The following is a 19,651-nucleotide window of genomic DNA, read 5'->3' as shown; positions in this document are numbered from 1 at the left end:
TTTTACTATAATATTGTTAAAATTCTACCAAAATCTAAAATAACATATCTTCATCAAAGTAATAAAATTGAGCGTGCATATATAAAATACAGATTATGAAAAAATAAATATTAGTAATTAATTAAAAGATTTTGTTTGGATTTTTTTGCCTGTTCATAATCTGAAGATATGGATTTTTCTTATTAAAATAATGAGACTTGATCAAAAGTTTTGTGACAAATTACACAACAAAAAAGAAGAAATAAGAGGAAAAAAAATTAGCAATTTGTCCATTACAGCTTCTGGTAGTGAGTGTGGTTGGATCAGTGAAGAAAAGAAGAAGAATACGGAGTCCCCCTAATAAACTGGCAGATGGAAGAAGCCATGACTTGCATCATCTCTCCGGCGAATCTCAGAACCTCAGGTCGCACAAACATTGCCCATAGACCCACCACTGCAAGCACTATTTCTGTTCCCATCCGAGACAATTGACAGGCCAGATACCCGTACACCTGCCAGAGCATATGCCATCAGGGCGAGGGAGGACCAGGACTCACCAGATGTTATAGTTGGTACTTTCTCTAGCTTTGGTACTATAGTGCATGCATTGATAAATCCTGGTTCCACACATTCATATATCAGTATACCCATCACTAGTCAAGGAGGTATTCAGGCAGATACACTAGATCAAGATATATTAGTGACCAACCTTTTAGGCCATAGTGCAGTGGTGAGCAGGGTATATAGAGAATGCCCTTTGATGATACATGGCCATGTTTTTCCTAGTGATTTCATAGAGCTGCCTTTCCAAGAGTTTGATATGATCTTGGGTATGGACTAGTTGTTCAGACACCGAGTCATAGTAGATTGCAGATTGAAGAGGATTACGCTTAGGATACCTGATGATGTTGAGGTGGTGTTTGTGCATGAGAGGTCGGATTATCTCTCTAATCGTCATTTCATCTACTACAGCTAAAAGGTTAGTAAGAAAGGGGTGTGAAGTCTACCTAGCTTGTGTAATTGAGACTAGGAAAGAAAGTCCTAGTGTTCATGACATACCCACAGTGTGTGATTTTCCTGATGTATTTTCAGAGGAGTTGCTAGGTTTGCCACCAAAGAGAGAGGTGGATTTTGCAATAGAAGTTGTACCAGGAACTGCACCAATATCTATTGCACCGTATAAGATGGCTCCCACAGAGTTAAAAGAGTTGAAGATACAGCTATAGGAGTTACTTAATAAGGGTTTTATATGCCCTAGTGTTTCACCCTGGGGCGCGCCTGTACTTTTTGTAAAGAAGAAGGATGGATCATTGAGATTATGTGTTGACTACAGGCAGCTGAACAAAGTAACAATTAAGAATAAATACCTGTTACCAAGGATTGATGACTTATTTGATCAGTTGACTTTAGATCGGGTTATCATCAATTGAGGGTGAAAGAAGCAGATGTTCCTAAGACTGCTTTTAGGACCCGATATGGACATTATGAGTTTTTAGTTATGCCTTTTGGGTTAACCAATGCTACAGCTGCATTTATGGCTTTAATGAATCTTGTCTTCCACCTATACTGGGATCAGTTTGTAGTGGTGTTTATTGATGATATTTTGGTGTATTCGAAGACTAAGGAAGATCATGATTACCACTTGAGGATAGTATTATAGATTTTAAGAGAGAAACAGTTGTATGTCAAGCTTAGCAAGTGTGAGTTTTAGCTAAATGAAATATCTTTTCTGGGGCATGTAGTTTCTTCAGAGGGGATTAGAGTTGATCCTAAGAAGATTGAGGCGATCTTAGAATGGAAGCCACCTAAGAATGTTGCAGAAGTTTAGAGTTTCTTAGGGTTGATTGGATACTATAGACAGTTTGTGAAAAGATTCTCACTCATTGCTACTCCATTGACTAATTTGCTACACAAGAATGTTAAATTCGAGTGGAGTGACAAATGTCAAGCAAGCTTTGAGAAACTTAAGGCGATGCTTACTGAAGCGCCAATCCTTACACAATTGATATCGGGTAAGGACTTTGTGGTCTATAGTGATGCCTCACATAATGGACTTGGCTGTGTGCTTATGCAGGAGGGAAAGGTAGTTACTTATGCATCCAGGCAACTTAAACCACATGAGAAGAACTATGCTACCCATGACTTGGAGTTGGCAGCTATAGTTTTTGCTTTGAAGATTTGGAGGCATTACTTATATGGTGAGAAGTGCTATATTTACACGGATCATAAGAGTCTTAAATACTTGCTCACACAGAAGGAGCTTAATTTGAGGTAGAGAAGTGGTTGAAATTGCTTAAGGACTATGATTGCATCATAGACTACCATCCAAGCAAGGCTAACATGATAGCAGATGCACTTAGTAGAAAATTTTTGGCGACTTTAAGAGCTTTGAATGTTTGTTTGACTTCAGCAAAAGATGGAGCCATTCTAGCAGAGTTGATTATTAGACCCAATTTGCTCCAACAAGTTTGAGGAACTCAGAAGGGAGATGAAAAAATAGCAGCATGGATAGGACAAGTCAAAGAGGGGAAGAAAAAGGAGTATGTGGCTAAGGATGATGGTTGTTTGTATTACAAAGATAGAATATGTGTGCCTGATATTGGTGAACTAAGAAAGAGTATTCTTGAAGAAGCACACTATAGTTCTTATGCCATGCATCCTGGTAGTACCAAAATGTATCAAGATTTGAAGGCACATTACTGGTGGCCGGGTATAAAGAGAAGTATAGTTGATTTTGTTGCTAAATGTTTGACATGTCAGCAAGTTAAGACAGAGCATCAAGTTCCATCTGGACTGCTACATCCTATTTCTATACCCAAATGGAAATGGGATAGGATCACCATAGACTTTGTCATTGGTTTGCCTCCCACACCAAAGAAGAAGGATGCCATTTGAGTGATTGTGGATCTACTGACTAAGTTAGCTTATTTCTTACCAGTAAGGATGGACTACACACTTGAGAAATATACAGAGCTGTATATCAATGAGATAGTGCTGTTGCATGGAGTACTTAGTTCCATCATATCAGATAGAGACCCAAGGTTCACTTGTAGATCTTGGAAGAATTTGCATGAGGCCTTGGGTACTAAACTGAGTTTCAGCACCACTTTCCATCCTCATATAGATGGTCCGTCAAAGAGGGCAATACAGGTATTAGAAGATATGCTTAAGAGATGTGTGATTGATTTTGAGGGAAGTTAGAAAGAGTATCTTTCTCTGATAGAGTTTGCATACAACAATAACTACCAAGCAAGTATTAAGATGGCACCCTATGAAGCCCTATATGGGAGGAGATATAGGACTTCGTTGTGTTGGACGGAGCTTAGTGAAGGCAAGATAGCAGGTTCTGACTTGGTGACACAAACAGAGAAAAAAGTCAAGATTATAAAGTAAAGATTGAAGGCAGCTATAGATAGACAAAAATCATATGCAGACTTGAAGAGAAAGGACATAGAGTATGCAATTGGGGATAAAGTGTTCCTTAAGGTTTCTCCATGGAAAAAAGTATTGAAATTTGGTAAGAAGGGCAAGCTAAGTCCTAGGTTTATTGGCCCATACTAGATCACTGAATGTGTGGGTCCAGTAGCCTATAGGTTAGCTTTGCCACTAAAGCTGGATAAGATAAATAATGTCTTCCACGTGTCTATGTTGAGGAGATACAGATCCGACCCTTCACATGTCATTCTAGCTGAGACCATTGACATTCAGCCTGATTTGTCTTATGAAGAGGAACCAGTGAAGATATTGGCACGAGAGACCAAAGAGTTAAGGAATAAGAAGATTCCCCTAGTGAAGGTCCTTTGGAGGAATCACAAGGTTGAAGAGGTGACATGGGAGAGCGAGGAGGTGATGAGGCAACAACATCCATAAATATTTGAGATAGGTAAATTTCGAGGATGAAATTTTATAAGAGGAGAAGAGTTGTAACATTCTCAATTCTACCTTAAAATTTTATCTATTTATATTGCATGAGTCATCATGTAGGCATTGGATCTTTATCATGAAAGTTAATTATAAAGAGTAATATGTACATTGTTTAATAAGGAAGAAAGGACTAGAAAGAAGACAATAAAAAGTTGGGAGGCAAATTAAAAGATATAAGGACTAATTGAAGTAAATGATAAGTTTTGGGGTAGAATGTATAAAGAGAGATTAGTGACCATTGGACAAAGCCTATTTAACCATTGGAAAAAAAAATGGACTTATTCCTTTAAACCCCAATCAGCTGCCCCTCTCTCCCTCACTTTCCCATCTTCTTTCTTTCCTCCATAACCATTTCCTCACAAATTTGAGGAAGAAGAAGACCAAGAAAGTAAACCTAGTTTAATTCTTACCTTAATCCTCACAAATCAAGCCTAAGGAAGAAAAAGGGAGCAAGATATTGAAGTTGTAGATAGTCATATTCTTTTAGGGTTTTGGGTAGAAGAATTAAAGAGAAGAGGTGTAACAACTCGAAATTTTAAATTATAAATAAAATAAAAAGAAAATATTATGTTATTAATATTATGAAATTTATTTGAATTGATTTTAAAATAAAAAAAGATAATTAAAAAAAATAATAAATAATAAAAATAAAAATGAAAATATAAAAATATATATATAAAGACAGTAATATTATCTTATATTGTGGGTTATAGTATTTTAATGTTAAATATTTTAAAAATTTAATAATAATAATAATAATAATAATAATAATAATAAAATGATAAAAAAAGCTTTAAAAAGTTGTTTGCTGTGCGTCCCCCCCAATACATTCTCTCTCTCTCTCTCTCTCTTTTTCTTTTCATTTTTTTTCCTTTTCTCTTTTCTAGTCATAACTTTCTCTTTCAATCACCATTTTTAGCATTCTTAGTATCAAAATGTTCCTCTCTTCATGGGCATTGTAAAGATACTAAGTTTGCGCAATATCGTTTCCTAGTTTCTGCGAATTAAACTTCAGAAATTTTAGCCCATTTTAACTTCTAGGCTAGATCTCTTTCAAACCGTAAATCCTATAAAAAATCTGAGACCACCAGCATGCTCCACTCGTCGAGGGCTTCACGACGACACCAATTTGAAATTATTCCGACACCAAAATTTCGATAGGTCCTATGGACTTCGCAGTATTTTTTCGAGCTTTAAATGAGCTTATTTAATTTTGTAATAATTTATTCTAACCCCCTTCGTATTGTGGGCTTCGCGTAGGTACCCTCGTTTCGCGGAAATTTGATAGTTGCTCAGGTTTGTAAATTTCGGGTCGGACAGACAGGTTGTCGAAAAAACTTCAAAACCAGATTGAGGTTATAGGCTATCCCACCATTTTCAGACGCCCCGGACGCGTCCTATGCATCAGAATTAGTGTAGGTAAACCTGAAATCCATGTTTTCTTAATTATTGAGTGCCTGAATTAGATTAAAAATCTATAAATTATTCGTGGTAGGTTAGAAAATTATAATTCCTTTTGTATTAGCTTAGTAATATTACTAAGGACCCATGAGGTAAAATTTTAGAATTTTTAAAACTTGTTTAGATGGTTTTTGCTAAAAAATTAGCTCTGAGGACTAAAATGTAATTTTTAGATTGTTAGTTTTGACTAATTTGGAGGGCCCAGGAGGGGCCATGTAATATTGATGGGATGTGAATGTGAGACTTGTGATTTTAGAAGTGTTATTTGAACTACTTTGCAAGTTAGGTAGGTCTTTGGTACAGGGAGACTCTGCTGGATTTTCGACACAAAATTAGGGTGTCCTTATTTTTTTAAAGTCCTTGATTTGGGTTAGCACTTATTGATTTATAATATAATTGTCTAGGTGATAAGGATCAATCATCCTTCACCCCTTAGCCACCGCAGTAGTTTCTGGTCAATCAGTGAGTAGATATTTATTTTATTTACAATTTCAATATTATTGTATTTCTGACATGCTCATACATCATTTATACTTATATTTATATAGTTAAATATTAGGCATGCCTTGTTTTGTATTTATACTTGATGATATTACTTTGGTTGCTGTGTTTTGATAATCTAGAGTTGTGTGCGTGAGTTGGTGTGTATGTGGAGTATATGGATATGGGTAAGACGGGTATATGCGGCTGGAGCTTGACTCGCTGGGACCCGATCCTTATTATGGATAAGTCGAGGTAGGCACAGCTCTAAGTTGATCTCGCTGACCCCCGCATATGGATTATTAAGCAAAAATCCGGCTCGAGTTGATCTCACTGGCAGATCTTGGATTAAGGGAGCTGGGTAGGGGGATCAGCTCCCTATATATGTATGCGTGAATATGGACTTGACACGGGTGTGTGAATGCTCTAAATTATTCTTGATGAGACTTAATATGATTTGTTTTTTTATCCAGATTATTCCTGATGTGACTTAATATGATTTGTTTGACTTGTATAAAAATTATGCATTTCATTTCTAAAGATGCATTAGAATTAGATAGTCATAAAAATTGTATGTAAAATAAATATTTTACTCTATAAGTCGAACGCTCACTTCTGTTCACCCTATTTTTTAGGCTATAAGAGTAATTCTTTTTCAGAGTAACCTGCTTTCTCCCTCACAGGTTTAACATCAATTATTTAATTATTTAATTATTTTCTAAATTTGAAATCTAGAACTCCGCATGTGTAGCAGTATTATGGACTCTGTTAGGAATTGTATTAATTTGAATTCTTGAAGTTAATAAATGAAGATTTGTATGATATTTAAATAATTTGTAAATGATGGTATCAGGGTTGAGCGGGGCTCCCCTGACTTTAGCTTTATATAGTTATCGATTGGATTGACCTGAATAAAAATATTTGATTTGATTTTATTTTTATTTTATTTACATGTTAAGCCTCAGTTTTTGGGCTTTGGTTATGAATTTGGGAATATTAAGGCTTACTATAGGCCTCGGAGGCTTTATGCCAGCCCAGGTCCTAGTGCAGGTCCGGCCTATGGGATTGGGTCGTGACAAGAGGAATCAAGTGATTCTACTAGAGGTTAGTGCTTAAACTCATCCTTGTTGCCATGTTATATGTGTGAATTTCTTATTATTTGCTAACTATATGAATTTAGGGTTTGAGGTGTGTATGAAATCTGAATTCTATTTGGGTGAGGCTGCTGGATAGCCACATTAAAAAATTTATAACTTGAGCTGGGAAGGTCAAAATGATGTGATTTTTGTGGCAAATGTTTAAGAAATCAGTTTAAACCCAAGCTATAGCAAAAGATTAAATAGATTTAGTTTACAAAATAAAGATATAATAATATTTTATTTTAATAATTACAACATTTAATTATATATATATATTTATAATTTTAATAAATTAAATTATTTTTAAGTACTTTCTAATTAAACACTTAAATTATTCATAAGTTATTTTTAATTAATTTTATTAAATAATTAATTTTTAATTTAATTCATAAATTAAAAAATATATTTTAAATAAAAAATTAAAAATAAGTAATTAAATCAAACATCTTCTAACATAAAATAAGCACGCGTGGGCCCTGATTCTGAAATTGCAAATGATTTATGATGGATTGGATTTGGATCCGATCCGGTCTTCTTAAGTGGGCCTATTAGATTATAATTATAATTACATTATAATTAGTGTTGCAAGTTAGATTAATATATTAAGCATATAATCTCAATCATAGTATTAGTATGTGTACACACATATATATATATATATATATATATATATATATATATATATATATATATATATTCTCAACCATTCACATTCAACCATCAGACTAAAATTTAACATTTCATTCATGACCATCTAATACTTACTATTTTTTTTTTCCAATTAAGTATTTATAAAGCTAATAACCTTATAAAAGAATAACTTTATATATTAGCTAACTCAAACTTATCACTTAGTCTACCCAATTTCACTTGATATATATTATTTAACAGAGAGTTTAAACAGAATTCAAGTTTTTATTCTAAGAATCTCAACGCAAATTAAATTAGCAAATTAATCTAATTATCAAAATATTTAACGAAAATCTGGCAACATCTTCCCTGTAACTGAGAGGTTTCCCTTGCTAAAAATTAATAGTTCACAATAAGTATAAACATAGCCCATCAATGGGTGTCAGCCTATAGAAATTTTTTTTTTTCAACACCGAGTCTCGCCCCTGCGTAAAAAACAGCTCTGCGCTAAGAGTGGGCCTGGCGAATCCAAAGTCTGCGTAAGTGGAGTCCCTTAGGCCTGATTGACTGAGAGTTAAGGGGAATCTGGTTTGCTGACTGGACATGATATCATTTTCAGTTCAGTTCAAGAACGGACAACGTGTAAAAGTACAACCTGTATAAATTTTTTATTATTCACAATGGACAGGCAAATCTTAACATTTACAATAAAGTCACTGAATTAACAACTTAAGTTGAAGGAAATTCCATTTCTAACAGTGACACTGACCCCAATTACCCAGCAAGTAAACCATACTAGGATAATAGATTTGCAAATTGGCATCATGAATTTGATATATCCAAAGAGGCTTACATCCAGTAATAAATGGTTCAATAAAATTCAATCCTTTCAAAAGAAGAAGTCAAATTACATAATCGATCAATCAATTGGAACAGCCAATGATTTAAAAGTAAACCTATAAAGAAAATAAGTTACTTGACAGTTTAGAACACCTATCAATCACTATTAGGGTCAAATTCCACCAAAATTTGTAGTAATCTATGTGCAAATAAAAAGTTAATGAAATTTTCTACTACAAATTTCTTTCCCTAATCTAAAATGCCAGTTAGCTAATTACTAAAAGGTCGAAATTTGAACTGCATATTCAATAATGCGCTTCCAGAAGAAGACAAGAAACCCATAAATCAGCATCCCATAACTGGACCATAAAAAGAAACTCATATCCATAATCACCCAAATATTCCAAAACCAAGACCGCCCAATTCCACACATCAACCAATCAGCTGGTTCAATTTTCTTATCATAAATTTCCCACAGGCAGACGATACCCATTAGAAAAAATGAAAAAAATAGAAGGATATAAAGGCAAATCAATCCACCAAAACAAACAAATCCCACAATTCTCCTGCGATAATTCCCTCCAACAAAATTCCAACTCCAAAAAAAAAGAAAAAAAAAATCTGCCCCCCAAATTTACGATAACAAATAATAATAATAATAATAATAATAATAATAATAATAATAATAATAATCATAATAATAATCATAATCTTACCTGAGGAAAAACAAAGACCCAAATGGCAAAATGGGAAGCTGTATCCTTGATTTGATGAGATGAAAACCCAAAAAAAAAAAACCCTTTACAAGTCAAAGAAAGCAAATGAGAAAAAGCAGAGAGAAGAGTGTCAAAGAGAGATTTTTATATAAGAGAGGCAAAAGGAACATTAGAATCAAAGAGAAGAAAGAGAGACTGAATGAAGAATGGAGCCCAATGAACAGTGGTCAAACCTACCAAAACTCAGATTTAATTTTAACCCATTAATTTATTATTTTTTCTTGTCTTCGAACCCACACAAGTGCATTTCTCATTCCTTTTTCTCTTTTTTGCCCCTATTTTCATCTCTTTGCCACTCACGTTACTACCCCATTTTCTCGTTTAACATTTATTTTCTAAACAATTTTTAATCATTAATTCTAGTCTGAAAATTAATTTTGAAAAAAGTTTGAATACCCATATAATGAAACAAGAAGGGCTTATATATATATATATATATATATATATATATATATATATATATATATATATATATATAATTTTAATCAATTTTTGAAATAAAAAAATTTTTAATTATTTTTTATTTTTATTATTTATTAATAAATTATAAAAACTATAAAATTTTTAATATTTATTTTGTAATTGTTATGATATTATGGATAACAAAAATGCATTATATTAAATTTGTGACGAAATAATTTATGCCATCATAAATTTGTGACGGATAGGTTAATTCGTCACAAATTTGTAACGAACAGATTTTCTGTCACAATTTTTTTAAGAACAATCATTTTCCATCGCGAACTTGTGAAGAAAAATCTCATCCATAAAAAATTTGTGACGGATATTTCATCACAAATTCGTCTACTATTGAAATCTGTCAAAATTTGGTCTCTAATTTGTGATGGAATATTTCCATCATAAAAAATCTGTCACAAAAATTTATTTTTCTTGTAGTGACAGTTACAGTTTTTCCTTATCTAGCTAGGCGATCCTGCTAAGAGTTTATAGGGATTGAGACATAACAAATATGATATAATTTGATTAATACTTGTCATTTGATATGTTTTTTTTTTAAGTCTTTTTGAATCTTGCTTATAAATATGCATGATTGTTAATATTATAGAAATTGTTATTTCAAATGCATGTTATTTTCATGCTTGCATAATTTTTTTATGAATGAGTTTAACACCACTAAGCGTAAGTTTAGTGCGTTGGATTTTCCCCACACGCAGGTAGCAAAGAGCAGCCGCCAGTAGAGGGGCCGCAGTAGTTTGCATCAGCTTCGAATCACATCAGATATTTTGTAATTCTCTTTTCCATTGAACCTTGAAAAAGTTATAAAATATTGGCATGTACATTAGAAATAGTTGATATAATCAAGTAAATCATTTTGTATCAAACTTCTTATCTTTTATGTAATTTATAATGTTCATTGCAAACTTTATCTTTTTAATGATTTATTTTTATTATGGATGGATTTAAAATGATGTTAAACATGGTTTGGATTTGATGATATAATTTTAGAAGTGTTTTGAGTTTGGTTGGTATTGAAAAGAAGTTTGGAGGTAAATGTTGGTTTATTTGGAAGTGTTTATTTCATGTTTAACAGGAGAAAATTAAGAAAAAATAGGGAAAACTCTTGCAGTTTTTCCTGTTGTATTTTTGTATAAAATTTGTTTTTAGAAAAAAAATTATCTTTTAAAGATAATGTTACCTCTGAAAAATTAAAATGGTTTGTTCTATTGCTTAAAAAAATATTTTAAATAAAATATTATACATTTCAACACAGTTTGTGGTAGGGGTGTGCAAACGGTTGGTTCGGTTCCGAACCGAACCGAACCGATAAAACCGAAAATCGAAAATCGAAAATTTTAAAAACTGAACCGAATCGATTGATAAGAGAAAACCGAACTGAATCGAACCGATAAGTTTTGGTTCGGTTCGATTTTAAACCGATCAAATCGAAATTTATAAAATTTCATATTTTTAACATTAAATCTAAATAATAAAAACATAAAAACAAAAAAAATTAGAAATCAAAACTAAAAAAATCTTTAGGTTCGGTTCGGTTCGATTCGGTTCGATTCAATTTGATTCGTTTTTTTTTATTTCCTATATATATTAATAATTTCGGTTCGGTTCGGTTTTTTTTATTTTGTTATGAAAATAACCGAACCGAACCGATTAACTGAAATTATCAAAATTATAAACCGAACCGAACAGATTAAATTTTAAAACCGAACCGATTAAACCAAATTAATCGGTTCGGTTCGGTTTTTCGGTTTAAACCGAAAACTGCACACCCTAGTTTGTGGCATTCCCGATTCAACTTATTATTGACTGGGTAGGGATTTTTACAAACAATGTCAAACAGATACTTAATATGCTAGAAAATAATTTAAAAAATAACAATTTTTAATGCTATAGGTATAATTTTTCATTATTAAAATTTTTACAATATTATTAATAAATGAAATTTTTATATACATTTTAAATGAAATTATTATTTATAATTTATTGTGAAAATTTTTTAATTATTTCCATTTGTATGAGGACATCCATATATAAAATTGATTTTATAAATTAATAAACTAAAGTGAGCAATTGGAGATCATTTTTTAATAAAAAAAATTCTACTTCAAGGCCAAAAGTCTAAGGATCTAAAATTTAAAAATTGAAAAAAAAATACCTAAAAGAAAAGGATATTTGAGAGGGTGGAGTGCATGGCGGAGTCGTGAAAGAGCATATGAGTGAATTGGCACTCTTATAAAAAAGAAAAATATTTTAAAATTTTTTTTTACAAAATTAAAAGACAAATCTACCAAAAATTCAACTTTATAATAGTTAAACTCTACTCCTAGTCACTGTCAGCGACTTGGGGTAACGTTTTAGTATATATTATAATATAAAATAACATGATGATGATCAAATTGAAAAATCTTAGTAGTTGTTGTATGAAAATTAGATAGAAAGTAAAATGAATTAAATGACAATTAATGAAATAATGATGGATGCAGTGTAAGATTTTATCCGGTAATTAATATTATCATATGGGCTAAAATTAATTTCTTTAATGTGGTCCAATATTAATTGATATTTACTTTAATGAATACAAATCCTAATTATACAAGGATTACTTTAATTAAAGTAAATCCTAATTCTAATTGTATAAGAATACTTGATGGACGTACCATATTAAGTCTTATATATATATATATATATATATTATGGTCCTCTCTACCCATGTAAAGTCATACACATTCTCTTTCATAAAGTCAGAGATATTATGGTCATCTCAATAAAGTCTTTCATCACTAAAGTTTTGTGCGTGAATCAAGAAGAGTCAAGAGGGAGAAATCAGTTTATTGAATCAAAGAGTCTCTCTCACTTATTACCATGGCTCAATTAAAACTCTGCATCAGGTATGCATTCTAGATCGGTGAGAATTTATTTGTTCAAGATCCATTATTAGGGTGATAGTTGAATCTTACATTTATGATTTACATTATATTTATGATCGTTATGATCTATTAATATTTATTTTATATGTGGTATCAGAGCCTTAGGTTTTGAACAATTAAATCTCCATTAAATTTATGATGATGAACATAATGTTGAAGTTCTTACTTGTTGTTAGATATTGGTAGAATTAAAGTATAGATTGTAAAAGTTTTATAATTAATGTTAATGATTAAAATAATTATAATAATATTATTATTAAAACTTGACCCAATTAAGTTTTGGGCATAAGGATTATTAACACGATGAAAAATCGTGTTATAAAGAGATTTAAGTTTGAGATTATATTTTCTCAAAAGAAAGAAATTAAAAGAAGCAAATATATATATATATATATATATATATATATATATATATATATCAAAGTGGCTTAATTGTTTTAGCCATGAATTTCAAACTTCATGAAAACATGTTTGTGATGAAAGATGCTTAAAATTAATTACTAAATTAAAGTTTATGTCCAAATTTAATTAGGCCATGAAAGTTCAACATGATGAAGAAAACGTGTTAGAAAGAATAATTCTTTTGGATACATGTTCTCCAGAAAGCAAGGAAACCGAAGAAAAAAAATATTTTCTACCTAATATAATTAAGATTTGTAATTAAACCTAATGAATGAATAGATATTAAGTTTATTAAGATACATAATTTATATGCATGCCTTATGATATTTGTTTTAGTTTGTTAGTCACCAAAATAGCCAAAGTAAAATAAAATATAATTAATAGGTTGTTAGTCACCGAAGTGGCTAAACTATGAATGATGTTTACATGCATATAAAAATTATCAATTATCAAAATTAATAGATGACTATGATGAAAAATGGATTAATTGATACCCACTAATCATCAATCAATTATTCTATGACTGTGAAAATTATGAGGACAATAATATTTTATTAAATATATATTGGATATCCAAAGATAGCATGTATATTTGATGTAAGTTAATTATTATCCAATAAAGTTTAAAGGTATTTAATTTAGGATAGTATATTATAGCATCTACCCAAAAGAGAACTGTAGTATACTCTAATTGTTAAAATTATCCAAATCTATTTTGAGCATATAAATATAATATTGTAGCCTTTTCTCTTCATTCGCAAGCTTAGTCTATTATTGTTTTAATGGGTTGAACTTCTTTAAATGGTGTGAGCAAGTCAAGTTTCATTTAGGTGTCTTGGACCTTGACTTAGCATTATTGGAAGGCTAACTCGCTACTATTATGGATACAAATAGTGAGGAAGAGAAGTTATACCATAAGCAATAGGAATTGATAAACAAATTGAGCCTTATGTTTTTACGAATGACTATTGCCAATGACATTAAGACTATAATTCTCCAAACTGAAAATGCAAAAGAGATATGTTCCATTCTGAAGCTAAGTCACTCACTGATACTCTAATGGCATAACTCATGATCATAAAGTATGATGAATCAAAGAGTATGCAAGAGCACATTATTGAAACGAGTGATATTGCAGTAAAACTAGAAACTTTAAGGATGACGGTTGATGATTCCTTCTTGTTGTAGTTTATTATGAATTCATTACCTCTTGAATATGGGCCATTTCAAATTAATTATAACATTATTGAGGATAAGTGGAATGGTAATGAATTGGCCAGTAAGCTAGTTTAAGAGGAAATAAGACTAAAAAATCAAGGGACTCATTCTGTCAACATTATGGGTCAAGAAACTAATAAAGTACTTAAAGTTAAAGCCTACAAGTTTAAGAAGAAGAAAAAATGATCTTCAAATGTTACTCAAGCCGAGTAAAATGAACAAATAGTAGATAAGTGTCGCTTTTGCATGAGAATAGAACACTATAAGAAAGATTGCCTGAAAAATGAAACTTGATTTGAAAAGAAAGGTAATATTTATGCTTATTTATATTTCAAATCAAACTTATTTGATGTTTCTAATAATACTTGGTGGTTTGATTTTGGTGCTACTATTTATGTCTCCAATGTGATGAAAGGATTTCTTACGGTCCAAATCGAAAATCCAACTAAGACTTCCTATTTATGGGGACCCATATGAAAGCTCCAATTGAAGGCATAGAGAGTTACCATTTGGTTTAAGATAATGGCTATCAACTAGATCTATTAAAAACCTTCTATGTGCTTTCAATTTCTAGAAATGTCATTTTTGTTTCAAAACTTGATAAATTTGGGTTCAATGTTAAGTTTGGATATAGATGTTTCAGTTTATTTAATAATAATGATAATTCCATTATTATTTTTGGAATTCTTACTAATGATCTATATATACTGAAACTTGATGATAATTTTATTGAATCCTTACCTGTCACTTATAGCAATATTCGAATTAAGCATAGTAGACTGAAAAAAAATTTTGTTTTGTTATGGCATAAGTGTTTGGGTCACATATCTAAAGAAAGATTAGAAAGGTCAATAAAGAATAGAATTCTACCGAGTTTAGATATTATTGAGCTTGATGTGTGTAGATTGCATTAAGAGAAAGCAAATCAAACACAATAAGAAAGAAGCTACAAGAAGCAATAAGCTTCTTTAAATTATACACACTGATATATGTGGGCCTTTTGATACTCCATTTTTTGGTAGAGAAAAGTACTTTATTACCTTTATTAATGATTTTTCATGATATGAACATATTTATTTGATTAATGAAAAATCTCAATCAATAAATACACTTGAAGTGTACATAAATGAGATTAAGAGGCAATTAGATAAAAAAGTGAAAATAGTATGGTTAGATAGAGGTAGTGAATACTATGGGATACACACTGAAATGGGACAATGTCCTGGTCCATTTGTAAAGTTCTTAGAAAGTTATGGCATATGTGCATAATATACTATGCAAGTACTCCTTAATAAAATGAGGTGGCAGAAAGGCGAAACCAGACTTTAATAGATATGGCAAGGAGTTTGGTGAGTAACTCTTCTTTACCTATATCTTTGTGGATATATGCAATTAAAACCGCGGTATACTTGTTAAATAGGATTCCTAGTAAGGCAGTCTCAAAAACACCTTATGAATTGTGGACTGGAAGGAAACCTAGTTTAAGGCACCTGCATGTTTGGGATTATTGAGCGAAAGCTAGAATTTATAATCCACATGAAAAGAAATTAGATTCTCGAACGATAAGTGGATACTTTATTGGTTATCTAGAGAAATCTAAAAGATATAGGTTTTATGTTCCAAACCATAGTTCAAGAATTGTGAAAACTAGTAATGCAAGATTCCTTGAAAATGGGGAAGTTAGTGGGAGTATTGGGAGACAGGATGTGGATATATAAGAAAATAAAGTTAATTTCATATGCCTATTAAAGTTCCAATATCCACTCCTACTCCATATGTTGTTCCAGTAGTTATTGAATGACCTAATAATGCTACATAACATAATGATGAAACACATCCTAAAAAAGCTAACCCACAAAGAGCTAATGAAGGTGAACCACAAAAAATGTCATTAAGAAGATCTTAAAGAGAAAGGAGATCCACAATTGCTGATGATTGTAACACCCCCATTTGTATAGCCTAGCATATTTCATTGTTCCGGTGATCGGTGTCGGTCCGGACAATTAAGGGGATTAGAACCACACTTAAGACAACTAGATAAGCCATAAACACAAATAATTAGTAATGTTCAATTAGTTAAGAATAAATAAGAAAAACAGAACAGAAGAAGTTAAACGAGCTGAGAGTCACAGCGATGGGTGACCTTCTCGGGAATGACTGCGAAGTCGTTTTAAACTCAAATTTCGAACCGTAAAAAGTGACGCTGCGGTCCTTAGGACCCTTATAAACACAGTGGACAAGAGAAAATCACAAAAAATAACTGTTAAGCCAGTCAAATAATTAGGTCAGGAAGCCGAAAGAAATATTGAATTAATTGCAAACCGGGTTGAACCGGCGATGGGCAATTTGGTCAATTGACCCGAGTCGACTCGACCTAAATCACAAATAAAATCGGAGAAAAGAAAATTTCGGAATCGAGAATTAAATTAAAGAACTAATAGAAAAAAAAAGAAAGAAAATGAAAAAATGAAGAGAGGTGACATCATGCATGACATCATGCATGATGCCATAAATCCTATAATTTAAAAATTTATTTAAATTGAATTTTTGGTCTTTCATAAGACAAAAGACAAAAAAAAAAAAAAAAAATAATAAAAACAAATAAAGTCATCTTCCTGATTATCCTTGCCGCCCCACCTTTCTCTCCATTCTTACTCACCTTGTTCCACCATTGTTAAGAGAAAGAAAGCTTGAATTTCTCTACTTTCTTCCATAAATTCACAAAGTCCTAACAAAAAAAAAAATTCTTTTTACATGTTGAGGAAGCATTAGAGAGTAAAAAGAAGAAGAAAGAATTGAAGAAAGGAAAGCCTAGAAACCCTCCAAGCAAAGGTTAGTCTTCTAACTTCCAATTATCTAATCAAATACATGTTTAGTTATTTAAATGAGCTTAGAAACTAAAGAAATGAAATAAAACACTTGTGGAGGACTAAACTGAAATTTCGGCCAGCATGATAGGGAGTGTGATTTGCATGGTTTGATGGATTTGAATGAGTATATGAACCTCAATTAGATGAGCGATTATAGTTAAAAGCATTGAATTGATTAAATGCAACAATTAGTGTAATGAAACTTTTTCTCTTATCTTGTCCATGGACATATATAGACCTTACAATCTATGTTATTTTTTTTTTCTTTTTTATCATACTTTATGATTGTGTGTATTCATTAGATTTGCGTGGCTGTTATAACATATTATTCATCAGGAATGAGGAACCATGATGACATGAAGGATTATGATAAAGATAGTGCAATGGAAGAGATGGAATTAACAATCTTTGATTTAGTAATTGTGAAGAATGCCACTAACAACTTTTCAAGAAATAATAAACTGGGAGAAGGTGGCTTTGGACCCGTATTCAAGGTAAAAAATGTCAACGAGTTTCTTGAAATGAAGTGCTTGCGTCTTCTAAAGAAAGCTGTGCAAACGTTTGTAAATGCAATGATGATTTTTCAAGGGTACATTATTGGACGGGCAAGAAATAGCGGTGAAAAGGCTTTCTGAAACTTCCAGACAAGGAAGAGAAGAGTTCAAAAATGAAGTCAAATTGATTGCGAAGCTTCAGCATAGAAATCTTGTAAAGCTTCTTGGCTGTTGCATTGAAGGAGAGGAAAAATTGTTGATCTATGAATACATGCCCAACAAAAGCCTGGACTTCTTTACTTTTGGTTTGGTCCCTCTGTCCCCATTCTTATTTTAGCTAGTTCTTGAATTTCTTTCCGTTGAGGTTTAAGCATAGAGTTAGACTAATAGCTGATTGTCAAATTGATAGATAAAACAAGATGGAAATTACTCGATTGGCATAGACGCTTCCATATTATCGAGGGGATTGCCCGTGGACTTCTCTATCTTCATCAAGACTCAAGACTAAGAATCATCCATAGAGATTTGAAAGTTAGTAATATTTTACTTGATAGTGATATGAATCCAAAAATTTCTGATTTTGGATTGGCAAGAACATTTGGAAGAGAACAAAGTCCGACAAACACAAATAGAGTTGTTGGGACATAGTAAGTATTCATTGCCTTAATATTCCTAATTTCCAAGTACTTATCAACAAACCTCAATTTTATGTGATATCAAACTAGCTTTAGCTTAAATTAAAGTAATTTTTAATCTTTTTCTTCTTGTAATATTATTTTGCAGTGGTTATATGCCACCTGAGTATGCCATTAATGGTCTCTTCTCAGTAAAATCCGATGTTTTTAATTTTGGTGTTATAATTTTAGAAATAGTCAGTGGAAAGAGAAATCGAGGATTTTCCCTTGGAGGTCTTGGTCACAACCTTCTTGGATATGTGAGTATAATTTTCCATTTAATGAATAGATGAAAAATATTTTTTTTTTATATTGATATAATTGAATATTGATACATCACATTCATAATATTTAAGTTCTCAATTATATAGGTTTGTCATACTCATACACCCTATATAAATTTTTAATATTGTGCAAGCGCATGCAAGTGTAGGGCATGGAATCTCTTAGATATCAAATCTAGTTCAAGCAACCAGGAAATTTAAAGTTGGGGCCAAATTAAGCCAAACTAACATAGAATTTAAAAATTTTTCAGGCATGGAGGCTGTGGGTGAAAGGGAGGCCTTTAGAACTAATTGATAAATCATTATATGACTCGTGCGGTCCATCTCAGGTTCTACGATGCATCCATGTGGGCTTGTTATGTGTGCAACAGCTGCCAGAGGACAGGCCGAATACGTCAACTGTGGTTTTAATGTTGGTAAGTGACACTTTTCTGCCTCAGCCAAAGCAGCCTGGTTTTTGCACTGAGAGAAATCCATATGAAGCAGAATCTTCGTCGAGGAAAGAAAGCAATTATTCAGGAAATGAAATCACCACTACCATAATAGATCCTAGATAGAAATTGAAATCTCCATTTTATTTTCCCCCTTTTATCCATGCTGTTCCTTTTTGATTTTAAACATATTTATAAATACAAGTATTTATGCAATGCATTTTTAGTGTTTACTTCTGATATTTCATCTGTTTTTTTCTAAACGAAATATTAATAGAAGGCCTTGGTATTGTCCACGGAGAAAATAGTGAGAGAAACATAGAGTTTTTACGTGGTTAGCAATTTGCCTATGTCCACGAAGCCATCTGTGTTTTTTTATTTTATTTATTTATTTATTTTTTACTATGAGAAAATTTGCCACAAGGCTACTGCTGTGTAACATTTTAGATAACAACCTTCGTATCAATCGATGTCAACGCAGTCTTGGTGTTTAAAATGGTAAGGCCGCGTGGCCTTCTAGATAGAACCATTCCAAGGATAAGATGTCAACATGGCTATGGGATTTTACACGCCCAGCTGTGTGACTTTCTAGATTCAAGGCCCTTCTTACATGGTCAGGTCGTATGTCTTCCTTATATCTCATGA

General features: G+C 31.9%; 1 protein-coding gene across 1 annotated transcript; it reads left to right on the top strand.

The window, feature by feature from the left end:
• The first annotated feature begins 16,880 nt into the window (after window positions 1-16,880).
• LOC131179244 (G-type lectin S-receptor-like serine/threonine-protein kinase SD1-1) lies at window positions 16,881-19,298 on the top strand. Its single transcript, XM_058145455.1, has 6 exons — window positions 16,881-17,085; window positions 17,460-17,617; window positions 17,712-17,922; window positions 18,027-18,264; window positions 18,401-18,551; window positions 18,827-19,298. The coding sequence occupies exons 2-6, from the start codon at window positions 17,462-17,464 to the stop codon at window positions 19,130-19,132; spliced, it is 1,062 nt and encodes a 353-aa protein (XP_058001438.1). The 5' UTR covers window positions 16,881-17,085; window positions 17,460-17,461; the 3' UTR covers window positions 19,133-19,298.
• Window positions 19,299-19,651: the final 353 nt, after the last annotated feature.

This window comes from Hevea brasiliensis, chromosome 4, assembly GCF_030052815.1.
Source record: "Hevea brasiliensis isolate MT/VB/25A 57/8 chromosome 4, ASM3005281v1, whole genome shotgun sequence".
Taxonomy (NCBI): domain Eukaryota; kingdom Viridiplantae; phylum Streptophyta; class Magnoliopsida; order Malpighiales; family Euphorbiaceae; genus Hevea; species Hevea brasiliensis.
The sequence above is the reverse complement of the archived record's forward strand: the minus strand, read 5'-3'. Positions and strand labels throughout refer to the sequence as shown.

Bases quoted from the DNA above. Each gene is read 5' to 3' on its own strand.
- LOC131179244 (XM_058145455.1), top strand. From the start codon at position 17,462: ATGAGGAACCATGATGACATGAAGGATTATGATAAAGATAGTGCAATG. The intron at 17,923-18,026 runs GTTTGGTCCCTC...TCAAATTGATAG, and splicing joins CCTGGACTTCTTTACTTTTG to ATAAAACAAGATGGAAATTA. The intron at 18,552-18,826 runs GTGAGTATAATT...AAAATTTTTCAG, and splicing joins GTCACAACCTTCTTGGATAT to GCATGGAGGCTGTGGGTGAA.